Here is a 15,010-nt window from a genome sequence, read left to right as displayed (position 1 = left end):
CCTCTCCCTGCCTCATTAGCAGCAGAGGGGGACGGCACTGTGTTGCAATCCTCCATTCCTCTCCCTGCCTCATTAGCAGCAGAGGGGGCCGGCACTGTGCAGCAATCCTCCATTCCTCTCCCTGCCTCATTAGCAGCAGAGGGGGCCGGCACTGTGCAGCAATCCTCCATTCCTCTCCCTGCCTCATTAGCAGCAGAGGGGGACGGCACTGTGTTGCAATCCTCCATTCCTCTCCCTGCCTCATTAGCAGCAGAGGGGGCCGGCACTGTGCAGCAATCCTCCATTCCTCTCCCTGCCTCATTAGCAGCAGAGGGGGACGGCACTGTGTTGCAATCCTCCATTCCCCTCCCTGCCTCATTAGCAGCAGAGGGGGACGGCACTGTGTTGCAATCCTCCATTCCTCTCCCTGCCTCATTAGCAGCAGAGGGGGCCAGCACTGTGCTGCAATCCTCCATTCCCCTCCCTGCCTCATTAGCAGCAGAGGGGACGGCACTGTGTTGCAATCCTCCATTCCTCTCCCTGCCTCATTAGCAGCAGAGGGGGACGGCACTGTGTTGCAATCCTCCATTCCTCTCCCTGCCTCATTAGCAGCAGAGGGGGACGGCACTGTGCTGCAATCCTCCATTCCTCTCCCTGCCTCATTAGCAGCAGAGGGGGCCGGCACTGTGCAGCAATCCTCCATTCCTCTCCCTGCCTCATTAGCAGCAGAGGGGGCCGGCACTGTGCAGCAATCCTCCATTCCTCTCCCTGCCTCATTAGCAGCAGAGGGGGCCGGCACTGTGTTGCAATCCTCCATTCCTCTCCCTGCCTCATTAGCAGCAGAGGGGGCCGGCACTGTGCTGCAATCCTCCATTCCTCTCCCTGCCTCATTAGCAGCAGAGGGGGCCGGCACTGTGCAGCAATCCTCCATTCCTCTCCCCCTCCTGCCTCATTAGCAGCAGAGGGGGCCGGCACTGTGCTGCAATCCTCCATTCCTCTCCCCCCCCTGCCTCATTAGCAGCAGAGGGGGCCGGCACTGTGCAGCAATCCTCCATTCCTCTCCCTGCCTCATTAGCAGCAGAGGGGGCCGGCACTGTGCTGCAATCCTCCATTCCTCTCCCCCTCCCCGCCTCATTAGCAGCAGAGGGGGCCGGCACTGTGTTGCAATCCTCCATGCCTCTCCCTGCCTCATTAGCAGCAGAGGGGGCCGGCACTGTGCAGCAATCCTCCATTCCTCTCCCTGCCTCATTAGCAGCAGAGGGGGCCGGCACTGTGTTGCAATCCTCCATTCCTCTCCCTGCCTCATTAGCAGCAGAGGGGGACGGCACTGTGTTGCAATCCTCCATTCCTCTCCCCGCCTCATTAGCAGCAGAGGGGACCGGCACTGTGCTGCAATCCTCCATTCCTCTCCCTGCCTCATTAGCAGCAGAGGGGGCCGGCACTGTGCTGCAATCCTCCATTCCTCTCCCTGCCTCATTAGCAGCAGAGGGGGACGGCACTGTGTTGCAATCCTCCATTCCTCTCCCCGCCTCATTAGCAGCAGAGGGGGACGGCACTGTGTTGCAATCCTCCATTCCTCTCCCTGCCTCATTAGCAGTAGAGGGGGCCGGCACTGTGCAGCAATCCTCCATTCCTCTCCCCGCCTCATTAGCAGCAGAGGGGGACGGCACTGTGTTGCAATCCTCCATTCCTCTCCCTGCCTCATTAGCAGCAGAGGGGGACGGCACTGTGTTGCAATCCTCCATTCCTCTCCCTGCCTCATTAGCAGCAGAGGGGGCCGGCACTGTGCAGCAATCCTCCATTCCTCTCCCTGCCTCATTAGCAGCAGAGGGGGCCGGCACTGTGCAGCAATCCTCCATTCCTCTCCCTGCCTCATTAGCAGCAGAGGGGGACGGCACTGTGTTGCAATCCTCCATTCCTCTCCCTGCCTCATTAGCAGCAGAGGGGGCCGGCACTGTGCAGCAATCCTCCATTCCTCTCCCTGCCTCATTAGCAGCAGAGGGGGACGGCACTGTGTTGCAATCCTCCATTCCCCTCCCTGCCTCATTAGCAGCAGAGGGGGACGGCACTGTGTTGCAATCCTCCATTCCTCTCCCTGCCTCATTAGCAGCAGAGGGGGCCAGCACTGTGCTGCAATCCTCCATTCCTCTCCCCCCCCTGCCTCATTAGCAGCAGAGGGGGCCGGCACTGTGCAGCAATCCTCCATTCCTCTCCCTGCCTCATTAGCAGCAGAGGGGGCCGGCACTGTGCTGCAATCCTCCATTCCTCTCCCCCTCCCCGCCTCATTAGCAGCAGAGGGGGCCGGCACTGTGTTGCAATCCTCCATTCCTCTCCCTGCCTCATTAGCAGCAGAGGGGGCCGGCACTGTGCAGCAATCCTCCATTCCTCTCCCTGCCTCATTAGCAGCAGAGGGGGCCGGCACTGTGCAGCAATCCTCCATTCCTCTCCCTGCCTCATTAGCAGCAGAGGGGGACGGCACTGTGTTGCAATCCTCCATTCCTCTCCCTGCCTCATTAGCAGCAGAGGGGGCCGGCACTGTGCAGCAATCCTCCATTCCTCTCCCTGCCTCATTAGCAGCAGAGGGGGACGGCACTGTGTTGCAATCCTCCATTCCTCTCCCCGCCTCATTAGCAGCAGAGGGGACCGGCACTGTGCTGCAATCCTCCATTCCTCTCCCTGCCTCATTAGCAGCAGAGGGGGCCGGCACTGTGCTGCAATCCTCCATTCCTCTCCCTGCCTCATTAGCAGCAGAGGGGGACGGCACTGTGTTGCAATCCTCCATTCCTCTCCCCGCCTCATTAGCAGCAGAGGGGGACGGCACTGTGTTGCAATCCTCCATTCCTCTCCCTGCCTCATTAGCAGTAGAGGGGGCCGGCACTGTGCAGCAATCCTCCATTCCTCTCCCCGCCTCATTAGCAGCAGAGGGGGACGGCACTGTGTTGCAATCCTCCATTCCTCTCCCTGCCTCATTAGCAGCAGAGGGGGACGGCACTGTGTTGCAATCCTCCATTCCTCTCCCTGCCTCATTAGCAGCAGAGGGGGCCGGCACTGTGCAGCAATCCTCCATTCCTCTCCCTGCCTCATTAGCAGCAGAGGGGGCCGGCACTGTGCAGCAATCCTCCATTCCTCTCCCTGCCTCATTAGCAGCAGAGGGGGACGGCACTGTGTTGCAATCCTCCATTCCTCTCCCTGCCTCATTAGCAGCAGAGGGGGCCGGCACTGTGCAGCAATCCTCCATTCCTCTCCCTGCCTCATTAGCAGCAGAGGGGGACGGCACTGTGTTGCAATCCTCCATTCCTCTCCCCGCCTCATTAGCAGCAGAGGGGACCGGCACTGTGCTGCAATCCTCCATTCCTCTCCCTGCCTCATTAGCAGCAGAGGGGGCCGGCACTGTGCTGCAATCCTCCATTCCTCTCCCTGCCTCATTAGCAGCAGAGGGGGACGGCACTGTGTTGCAATCCTCCATTCCTCTCCCCGCCTCATTAGCAGCAGAGGGGGACGGCACTGTGTTGCAATCCTCCATTCCTCTCCCTGCCTCATTAGCAGTAGAGGGGGCCGGCACTGTGCAGCAATCCTCCATTCCTCTCCCCGCCTCATTAGCAGCAGAGGGGGACGGCACTGTGTTGCAATCCTCCATTCCTCTCCCTGCCTCATTAGCAGCAGAGGGGGACGGCACTGTGTTGCAATCCTCCATTCCTCTCCCTGCCTCATTAGCAGCAGAGGGGGCCGGCACTGTGCAGCAATCCTCCATTCCTCTCCCTGCCTCATTAGCAGCAGAGGGGGCCGGCACTGTGCAGCAATCCTCCATTCCTCTCCCTGCCTCATTAGCAGCAGAGGGGGACGGCACTGTGTTGCAATCCTCCATTCCTCTCCCTGCCTCATTAGCAGCAGAGGGGGCCGGCACTGTGCAGCAATCCTCCATTCCTCTCCCTGCCTCATTAGCAGCAGAGGGGGACGGCACTGTGTTGCAATCCTCCATTCCCCTCCCTGCCTCATTAGCAGCAGAGGGGGACGGCACTGTGTTGCAATCCTCCATTCCTCTCCCTGCCTCATTAGCAGCAGAGGGGGCCAGCACTGTGCTGCAATCCTCCATTCCCCTCCCTGCCTCATTAGCAGCAGAGGGGGACGGCACTGTGTTGCAATCCTCCATTCCTCTCCCTGCCTCATTAGCAGCAGAGGGGGACGGCACTGTGTTGCAATCCTCCATTCCTCTCCCTGCCTCATTAGCAGCAGAGGGGGCCGGCACTGTGCTGCAATCCTCCATTCCTCTCCCTGCCTCATTAGCAGCAGAGGGGGCCGGCACTGTGCAGCAATCCTCCATTCCTCTCCCTGCCTCATTAGCAGCAGAGGGGGCCGGCACTGTGCTGCAATCCTCCATTCCTCTCCCTGCCTCATTAGCAGCAGAGGGGGCCGGCACTGTGCAGCAATCCTCCATTCCTCTCCCCCTCCCCGCCTCATTAGCAGCAGAGGGGGCCGGCACTGTGCAGCAATCCTCCATTCCTCTCCCCCTCCCCGCCTCATTAGCAGCAGAGGGGGCCGGCACTGTGCAGCAATCCTCCATTCCTCTCCCCCTCCCCGCCTCATTAGCAGCAGAGGGGGCCGGCACTGTGCAGCAATCCTCCATTCCTCTCCCTGCCTCATTAGCAGCAGAGGGGGCCGGCACTGTGCAGCAATCCTCCATTCCTCTCCCTGCCTCATTAGCAGCAGAGGGGGCCGGCACTGTGCTGCAATCCTCCATTCCTCTCCCCCTCCTGCCTCATTAGCAGCAGAGGGGGCCGGCACTGTGCTGCAATCCTCCATTCCTCTCCCCCCCTGCCTCATTAGCAGCAGAGGGGGCCGGCACTGTGCAGCAATCCTCCATTCCTCTCCCTGCCTCATTAGCAGCAGAGGGGGCCGGCACTGTGCTGCAATCCTCCATTCCTCTCCCCCTCCCCGCCTCATTAGCAGCAGAGGGGGCCGGCACTGTGCTGCAATCCTCCATCCCTCTCCCCCTCCCCGCCTCATTAGCAGCAGAGGGGGCCGGCACTGTGTTGCAATCCTCCATTCCTCTCCCTGCCTCATTAGCAGCAGAGGGGGCCGGCACTGTGCAGCAATCCTCCATTCCTCTCCCTGCCTCATTAGCAGCAGAGGGGGCCGGCACTGTGTTGCAATCCTCCATTCCTCTCCCTGCCTCATTAGCAGCAGAGGGGGCCGGCACTGTGCAGCAATCCTCCATTCCTCTCCCTGCCTCATTAGCAGCAGAGGGGGCCGGCACTGTGTTGCAATCCTCCATTCCTCTCCCTGCCTCATTAGCAGCAGAGGGGGCCGGCACTGTGCAGCAATCCTCCATTCCTCTCCCCCTCCCCGCCTCATTAGCAGCAGAGGGGGCCGGCACTGTGCTGCAATCCTCCATTCCTCTCCCTGCCTCATTAGCAGCAGAGGGGGCCGGCACTGTGCAGCAATCCTCCATTCCTCTCCCCCTCCCCGCCTCATTAGCAGCAGAGGGGGCCGGCACTGTGCAGCAATCCTCCATTCCTCTCCCTGCCTCATTAGCAGCAGAGGGGGCCGGCACTGTGCTGCAATCCTCCATTCCTCTCCCTGCCTCATTAGCAGCAGAGGGGGCCGGCACTGTGCTGCAATCCTCCATTCCTCTCCCTGCCTCATTAGCAGCAGAGGGGGCCGGCACTGTGCAGCAATCCTCCATTCCTCTCCCTGCCTCATTAGCAGCAGAGGGGGCCGGCACTGTGCTGCAATCCTCCATTCCTCTCCCTGCCTCATTAGCAGCAGAGGGGGCCGGCACTGTGCAGCAATCCTCCATTCCTCTCCCCCTCCCCGCCTCATTAGCAGCAGAGGGGGCCGGCACTGTGCAGCAATCCTCCATTCCTCTCCCCGCCTCATTAGCAGCAGAGGGGGCCGGCACTGTGCAGCAATCCTCCATTCCTCTCCCTGCCTCATTAGCAGCAGAGGGGGCCGGCACTGTGCAGCAATCCTCCATTCCTCTCCCTGCCTCATTAGCAGCAGAGGGGGCCGGCACTGTGCTGCAATCCTCCATTCCTCTCCCCCTCCCCGCCTCATTAGCAGCAGAGGGGGCCGGCACTGTGCTGCAATCCTCCATCCCTCTCCCCCTCCCCGCCTCATTAGCAGCAGAGGGGGCCGGCACTGTGTTGCAATCCTCCATTCCTCTCCCTGCCTCATTAGCAGCAGAGGGGGCCGGCACTGTGCAGCAATCCTCCATTCCTCTCCCTGCCTCATTAGCAGCAGAGGGGGCCGGCACTGTGTTGCAATCCTCCATTCCTCTCCCTGCCTCATTAGCAGCAGAGGGGGCCGGCACTGTGCAGCAATCCTCCATTCCTCTCCCTGCCTCATTAGCAGCAGAGGGGGCCGGCACTGTGTTGCAATCCTCCATTCCTCTCCCTGCCTCATTAGCAGCAGAGGGGGCCGGCACTGTGCAGCAATCCTCCATTCCTCTCCCCCTCCCCGCCTCATTAGCAGCAGAGGGGGACGGCACTGTGCAGCAATCCTCCATTCCTCTCCCCCTCCCCGCCTCATTAGCAGCAGAGGGGGCCGGCACTGTGCAGCAATCCTCCATTCCTCTCCCTCTCCCTGCCTCATTAGCAGCAGAGGGGGCTGACAAGGTACAAATCTGTCGTTCTGCCCCTGAACAGGCAGTTAACCCACTGTTCCCAGGCCGTCATTGAAAATAAGAATTTGTTCTTAACTGACTTGCCTGGTTAAATAAAGGTAAAATAAATAAAAATAAAAAGCAGCAGAGGGGGCCGGCACTGTGCAGCAATCCTCCATTCCTCTCCCCCTCCCCGCCTCATTAGCAGCAGAGGGGGCCGGCACTGTGCAGCAATCCTCCATTCCTCTCCCCCTCCCCGCCTCATTAGCAGCAGAGGGGGCCGGCACTGTGCAGCAATCCTCCATTCCTCTCCCTGCCTCATTAGCAGCAGAGGGGGCCGGCACTGTGTTGCAATCCTCCATTCCTCTCCCTGCCTCATTAGCAGCAGAGGGGGCCGGCACTGTGCAGCAATCCTCCATTCCTCTCCCTGCCTCATTAGCAGCAGAGGGGGCCGGCACTGTGCTGCAATCCTCCATTCCTCTCCCCCCCTTGCCTCATTAGCAGCAGAGGGGACCGGCACTGTGCTGCAATCCTCCACTCCTCTCCCCCTCCCTGCCTCATTAGCAGCAGAGGGGGCCGGCACTGTGCTGCAATCCTCCATTCCTCTCCCCGCCTCATTAGCAGCAGAGGGGACCGGCACTGTGCAGCAATCCTCCACTCCTCTCCCCCTCCCTGCCTCATTAGCAGCAGAGGGGGCCGGCACTGTGCTGCAATCCTCCATTCCTCTCCCCCTCCCTCACTTGTTCTTCATCCTCTCTCTCCCTTTCAGACTGCTCTTTCCTTGAGCACAGTGCTGCATCAAGATCCTGCAGAGGAGCGGTGGAGACTGACTGGCGCTATCGAGGGCACCCTGCTCTGGCATGCCAGGAGGACGCCATAACCAAGAAGAGGGTATTGAGACAGAACGAGAGAGCCTGCCCACCACTGACCAGTGCCAACACAGCACTAGAGAGAGAGAGCGCGAGTGTAAGAGGGGGGAGATAGAGGGAAGAGAGGTCCACCTTCACCAGAGAAGGAAGAAAAGCAAGGGGGAAAATAGAAAGCAAGTGTACAAGTGAGGAAGATATTGAAAGAAATTAAAAAAGACCCCAAAAGAGAGCCAGCGCAAAAACAGAGTAGAAATAGAAAGGATGCAAGAATATTGACAACTAACACCCCCCAGATTTGACTTGACAATCACTCTGTCCACTCCGCTGCTCAGAAAAAAAACAGGGGGGAGCGAGTGAGAGGGCTGGCCGAGGGAAGGAGGAAGAAAAGAGCGAGATGACGGACTGAAGCAATGGAGAGGATAAGGTGAGTGACTAATGGCATGGAGAGAAAAACGTTAGGAGAGACGGGTGTACATGCTAAGACATGCACACATGACAGGACACACAGTGCTTCACAGAGCAGTGATGTATTTGATTCTGTACCACATTAGCTCAGTGGACTGCAGCAGGGTGATTTGTCGATGGCAGTCTACTGCTTCTCATTAGAGACTTACTATATGCTTCTCTCTCTCAATTTGGTATGTTACTATTGCAACTATTGTTATACAGGTTAAATGCAACCTCAGACTAACTTGCAGTATGCCATGACCTGAACAAGTTTCTAGAGAGAGCTCAGCTTCTTATGTGATGCTATTAACCTGCGACACATGTGTTTGGCAAGCTCTTCGTAACACACACACACACACACACACACACACACACACACACACACACACACACACACACACACACACACACACACACACACACACACACACACACACACACACACACACACACACACACACACACACACACACCAGATAACCAGTAATTTGTGCCAGAGATGACAGGACACAACACAACTGTTTGTGTGCGTGCGTATGGGATCAAGAGTGTGTGTGTGTGTGTGTGCCGCCCTAAATGAATTCAGCCGGCTCTTACTGCAGTATTTCCGAGCTCCTACCCGCTGGCAAGGCATCAAGCTTAACAGCACACAGACTGACTGGGGCCCTTGTAAACTGCATCAAAGCTATTAGATATATCAGTCTGACCCTCAACGAGGACAGTTAGCATATAGCCTGGCGATACAATGATATACTGTTATAAATGTCAGAGGGGTGTTAATGATTTGAATGGGAACGATAGGGAGGAGAGGGGTATGGGAAGGGAGAGGGCTCTGGTTTAAGTAAGGTCCAATCTACCCAGCTGGTTCCCAGTCCTGACTTTCTAACAGGCTGGATTGTTCTGTGGGCAGCAGAACCAGTGTGGAGTGTTTTACTACTGTGTCCAGGTGTTTAATACTGCCTCGCTCCCATCTGGGAGGCTGTTGCTATGCATCAAAGGCTATCTCAAAACAGCAGCAGCTCCAGACAAGGTATTAAATCAATTCTACAGAGATTCCACTGGGGGGAAACTAGGCAGGTTATGAATAAGGGTGATAACGTAGCTAAAACTCCACCAACTACCGTTGTCTAGCAATCTATGTTTGAAAACTAGCATGCTGGCAGATACCCATAGACCTCCAGTCTTCACGCTATTGCTAGACAACATTGGCTCTCAAAACTACCTCTAACTTCCTTCATACTGGACACAGAGACATACACATGGTATCCACTAGTTCAATTGACTTTAGTAGGGCTGTCCCCGACAACAACAACAAAAAAAAATCTTGGTTGACCAATCGATTGGACGTAATTTTAAAACGTGTATTTTTCCGTATATAGACACACGCTATGTTTGAATAAATTAAACTATATGTAGGCTACTGAGCTTGTCTGATGCTTTAAGCACTGCGATTTAAAATTAAGACACAAATTACAAGAGGGAGCCAGAGATCAATAGAGCCTAACCGGACAACAAAAGCCTGTTCCCGACCCTCCTGCCACTGCTGCTGGCCTTAGCAGATTCTGGGGTTATGCTCCATCAGTTGCCAGGCTACACCAGTGGTCGACAACCTTTTCCATTTGAAGTGCTAAGTTACCTTACCATTTCTACTGATCTGCATGCCAGTTTTCACATGCACATTTTCACGGAACAGTTTCATTTCATTTATAATAAATTCGTCATCTCAAAATCAATTTCATGTAGTTAATCAAAATACTATCTAAATGAAAATGATACAAATCTAAAAGTAACTTCTATTGCCATTGCCAATATGTAAAAATAAGCTACATAAAAGACATCACATTGAAGCCTGCAGGTAGAAAATATCCCGATAAGAATAAATATCCTATAAATCACATTGGCTATGCATGGCCTGTTTGCAAGGAACTTGAAACATTGAATCAACTATTAATAGCCTTTTGTATTTGTGCAACAGATAAGAAGCAATCAGGTTTCCACCGGATAGAGCATGACATTTCTTTCCCCTTTCACGCGAGTGGTTATAGAAAGAGAGAGAGCTGGAAAGATTTTTCAAATAGGCTACATTGAGGAACTATTGTCATTCTCAATGGGATGTAAAAACAGACTTTGTTTACTTGCTGTTTGAGGTGAAGAAAAAATGACTTTGAGAAGCTACACAGTATTGGTGAGTTAAGACAATCAGAAATAGTATCAGATCCCCAAAACGGGCACACTTAACCTACATACATCTGCGTTCAGGCCAGGTAGCCTAGGCATACTTCTATGCATGTCCTTACTCAACATTGACAGAAGCACTCCAAACAAAAGACAATGAATAAATTGACAACTCATAAATGAAATAAACACAAACTTGTAGCCTAGACTGTGCGCTCTGCAAACAACATGTCCAATCCTACAATACAACGGTAAGACTGTAACAAACAACATGTCCAATCCTACAATACAACGGTAAGACTGTAACAAACAACATGTTCAATCCTACAATACAACGGTAAGACTGTAACAAACAACATGTCCAATCCTACAATACAACGGTAAGACTGTAACAAACAACATGTCCAATCCTACAATACAACGGTAAGACTGTAACAAACAACATGTCCAATCCTACAATACAACGGTAAGACTGTAACAAACAACATGTCCAATCCTACAATACAACGGTAAGACTGTAACAAACAACATGTCCAATCCTACAATACAACGGTAAGACTGTAACAAACAACATGTCCAATCCTACAATACAACGGTAAGACTGTAATAGTAATATATTGAATGCATTAACAGAAATGATTGTATCCAAACAAACATTGTAGATTCAAAATTAACGGTAAATGTACTACTGGTGATACTGGTGTGCCATCCCCATGTCCTCAGCAATGGATTGGTCCACTGAGACAGGCCTCCACAATGGATTGGTCCACTGAGACAGGCGTGAATCAGATAGTTGTCTCGTGTGTATTCATTATTATTATTTTTATTATTTATTTTTTAAAATATGCGTGCCATAATTTTAAATATATTTGCCACTGCTCGAATAAAAAAAAAACTTGGTCGACCAACAGCCTATCGACCATACAATCGACTAAATTATGTAAGCCCTAGACTCTAGGGAAGTAGATAAAGGGCCTCAACGCCAAAATCCCGATATATCCCTTTAAGCTCCTGGTAATTGCAGCTTGGAAAAGCTAGCAAGGATTGGATTTAAGTGAGCTATTGCTAATCAATATTTAAATGCTAATGATGTTGGTAGCTAATTTAAATGTTAGTATTATTATTCTGCAGATGTGTGTGAATGAGTGATGGTTTTGACGAAGATCCATACTGCCCTACCAAGCAAAAAGGAAGTAATTGCTAATTTGGTCGAAAATAAGTTAATCATTTTTCCTACATTAAATACATGCTTAATCATGTGGACAAGTATCCTGCCTCTATTGTGTTTTGGAGAAAATGGGGCTCATGTTAGCAGTAACTGCATAAAGTTACTGTGAAACCAAGGTAAATAAAAGCTATTTTTCTCAGTTCCACACTATGAGCAGTTACCTTTTTGCTTGGTAGGGCAGCATACAGGATCAAAACGGTGCCCTTCCATTTGTGAGTCGATATAAATCGTGGGAGCAAAGAAGTGTTGAAGATCTATGTCCTTGGGTACAGTCCAGTGTCTCCTCTCACTGGGTCTCTCCCTTTCTCAGAGCCTTCATCATGCTCTACCGCACCCCGCTAGCCTGCCTCCTCCTGCTGCTCCTGTCGGGGGTGCTGGGCGGGCTGGTCCTGTCCATCTGCCCCGCCGTGTGCTCCTGCAGCCGGGGCCACCGTGTGGTGGACTGCTCCTCACGGCACCTCTCACAGCTGCCCCCAGGCCTGCAGCACAACATTCGCTTCCTCAACCTCTCACAAAACAGGTAGGATTACAACTTCTTCCTTATCTTTATCATCTTCCTTCTCATCAGGTTGGATCCTACCTCTAAACGTCTGGGTTCTGAGATTGAGCAGCAACATGACTAATAGCCAGACAGAATCAGCAGGGAGGGGATCCTAATAATTACATTCAGTCTTTCTTGCATATTCAGTTGAAGAAACTCTCGCAATTCATGTTTGGTCAGTATGTGGTTTGATTTAAACTAACAATTCCACAGGCATCTTTTATTTATCCCCTGTTGTGTCAAATGGTTGTGATTCTAACATCTGACCTCTCCCCCTCTCTCCCGACAGCCTTCGTGGTCTGGAGGGCCAGCTCAGCCACTACGCCCACCTGCGTACCCTGGACCTGTCCTATAATCTCCTGGGTCGCTTCCCCTCTGGCCTGCCCAGGGCCCTGTGGGACATCCGGGCCGCCGGCAACCAGCTCCGAGCCCTGGACAAGAACGACACGGCCTACCACTGGAACCTGCGGGTTCTGGACCTGTCAGCCAACGAGCTGGAGAGAGTGGTCTTCATCAACAACACCCTGCCCAGCCTACACGCCCTCAACCTGAGTCACAACCGGTTCTGGACGGTGCCCACCAACATGCCTCATAATCTGGAGATGGTGGATTTGTCCCACAACTACCTGGTTCAGATCCTCCTGGGGTCGTTGGACCGACTGCCCAGGCTGAAGAGGTTCTACCTGCACGCTAATCGCTTCTCCTGGGTGCCGGAGGGGGTGTTTGACCGGTTGGAGGGGCTCGAGTTGTTGACGCTTGGGGATAACCCTTGGGCTTGTGAGGAGGAGGAGAATATCACAAGGCTCTTGCTCTGGGCCGAACATACCCGCGCTGCCGTGTTGGGCTGCCCCTGCTACACTAGGCCAACCTGTGGGCAAGCCCATCTGGCAACTCCAGGAGGGGAGTGGCACTTTGCATCCTACACAGAGCCTCCGCTGGGGGCTGATGCCAGAGAGCTGGGCCGTGGAGGCCTCCCACCGGCTAGGGCTGCAGTCGCCACTTCTGGGTACCTGGTTAAGTCTGCGTTATTGGAGCCTGGGATGCATGGAGACAGGGGGGTGGCCAACGGCTCGGGGGATCAGACACTGTTCGTGTTCACCTCCACCCACTCGCATGGCCTCTCCACACGCACAAGCACAACGGGGCGTCCGCACTCTGCCACCAAGAAGCCCAACACAGGAAGCACGCGGAGCAGAGGCCACGGTCTACACACACAGATTGTGTGTTCTGCTGTCGCCTTGAACCTTTTAGTCACAGTGACTGCCTTCAAAGCCTCCTAAAGAGACTAGAGCCAAGTCTTGATGGAATTGAGAGGGCAAACCCTATGTACATTTGACCCAGAATGTTAAAGGGAGTTTTGTTTTCATTTTCAAGAACGTTCGACTGTTACTGCCTAAAAAAAATATGAATATAATTGTGTATTCTCGCTCATCTTCCAACAATTTGTGAGTGTAGTTGTGCTGTATGACTATATCTTTCAAACGCACATACAAATAATATATAGGGCAAATGTATACACATACATGACTAATAATACTATCGGCGTGGAAACATGAATGCTCTACTCCATGTAGTCTATACTGCTTGTGTGTTCTGTTGACAAACGCTGCTGCGTTTTATGCTTTCTATGATATAAACACAGAAACAGAACATTTAGAATGCATTTACTGTACGTGTGGTTTGGATGAGTCAGAGTATGATGTGAGATACCTCATCTTTACACCTTGGCATCAGCTTGGTTAGGGGGATGTCTAGAAGTACTTAAAACCCTAACATGCACACAAACACCTTGACTCTTTATAAGCTCCTAAAAATAACTGAAAGTTAAAACAAAATGAAACCAAACTATTCTCCTCTGGGCATTGAAATCCTCACACATCATTGACCATTTGGTAAGAAAGTGACCCTCTTTCCACTATTGTAAGGTGCAGACTTCCCCCCACTATACTCCCTACCACACACAAAGACAGAGGTAAAGGGTAGCTCTAAATCTGGTTCACCAGACATCCTGACTCCCCCAGAACAGTGGGCAGCAGCCTGGGGAGGAGGCATAGGGTAGCCCTCCTCTTCAGCTGAGTTGGAACTAAGAGGCTATGATACATAGCCCCATAAAGCCTGCTGTAATGAGTGAATGGACCTTCCTGGGTCTTTTCCCTTACAGCTTGGAAGTCAGCAGTGGTACAAATTTAGGAGGACACAATCCCTCTCCCTACCAACGTAAGGCCCAATCTAGACGAGTATCAACTTGTGTTGATAAAGTTTGTTTATCAAGCTGGTTTATAATAACAATAATATACGTAGACGCCAACATACACTCCTTGGATTGGTCTTACCTGCGAGCAATGTAGTAGAAGAGTGGGTTGCCATTCTTGGAGGTGCCAGCCTGGTAGAAGACGTTGAGGGTCTTCAGGGCTTTGAATTCATCTTTTTCATGGACCTGGTGCCTGGAAATCAGGGACAAACGGAAAATAGAATGCTTCTGAATCAACTACACTCACTAACTGCTAGCATCCGGAGTGTCTTTGAACATTTTACACACTAACTCTACAGTAGGAGAACAGTTACCTGGTCATAAACTCTTCAAACTTGGAGCTGGTGAGGTTGAGGCTGGACCAGTGTGTGTCGGCCACAGGTTTGTGCTCGGGTGGCCCCAGGTAGGCCAGGAGGGTGGCCATCTTGTCAAACGGCCGCCTGCCCACTGCCTTGTGGTCCCTATAGAATGGAAAGAGGGGAGAGAGAGACCGCTGTCAGACAAAGAGGGCTATACTGGTAGTGCACATAATAACATGATGACTGGTGACTCATCATGTTACTGACCTGTTGCTAGAGAGGTACTGTCCGATCCTCTCCTGGTTGTTCCACAGCAGCCTGTGGAGGGCCAGAACGTTGCCATCACTGATGAAGGACAGGCTGTGGTTGACTGAGTCACTTGGAGGAGAGTCAGATGCTATGTCCAAGAAGAACCTACAGGACAATACAGATGGCTCACACAGAGAATGGTCAACTACAGAACTGGAAATCGATTACAAAAATCTTTAACATTTTAGAAAACGAGTCTAGGTATGTAATTCTCAGCTTCACAACAAAGTCGGGACTCGGAATTCTTCTGACTTACCGTCCATGTCAGAAAATATACAGGTTAAGATGTCGTCACAAATCTGGGACCAGCA

General features: G+C 52.9%; 2 protein-coding genes across 5 annotated transcripts in view; one reads left to right on the top strand and one right to left on the bottom strand.

The window, feature by feature from the left end:
- LOC110504061 (neurofibromin) overlaps positions 1-15,010 on the bottom strand; it is a 118,714-nt gene that overhangs the window by 60,099 nt on the left and 43,605 nt on the right. For all 4 annotated transcript variants that reach the window (XM_036962074.1, XM_036962075.1, XM_036962073.1 and 1 more), the window contains 3 exons: positions 14,658-14,804; positions 14,406-14,552; positions 14,174-14,284 (listed from right to left, as the gene is read on the bottom strand). In XM_036962074.1, coding sequence (XP_036817969.1) covers positions 14,174-14,284; positions 14,406-14,552; positions 14,658-14,804 — 405 coding nt within the window. The remainder of the gene's footprint in view (positions 1-14,173; positions 14,285-14,405; positions 14,553-14,657; positions 14,805-15,010) is intronic.
- Positions 7,373-13,571, top strand: omgb (oligodendrocyte myelin glycoprotein b). Its single transcript, XM_021582883.2, has 3 exons — positions 7,373-7,873; positions 11,610-11,819; positions 12,130-13,571. Exons 1-3 carry the CDS (start codon positions 7,860-7,862, stop codon positions 13,118-13,120), a joined length of 1,215 nt encoding a protein of 404 aa, XP_021438558.1. The 5' UTR covers positions 7,373-7,859; the 3' UTR covers positions 13,121-13,571.

The sequence above is a fragment of the Oncorhynchus mykiss genome, chromosome 24 (genome assembly GCF_013265735.2).
Source record: "Oncorhynchus mykiss isolate Arlee chromosome 24, USDA_OmykA_1.1, whole genome shotgun sequence".
NCBI lineage: Eukaryota > Metazoa > Chordata > Actinopteri > Salmoniformes > Salmonidae > Oncorhynchus > Oncorhynchus mykiss.
This window is presented reverse-complemented; position numbering and strand designations above follow the sequence as displayed.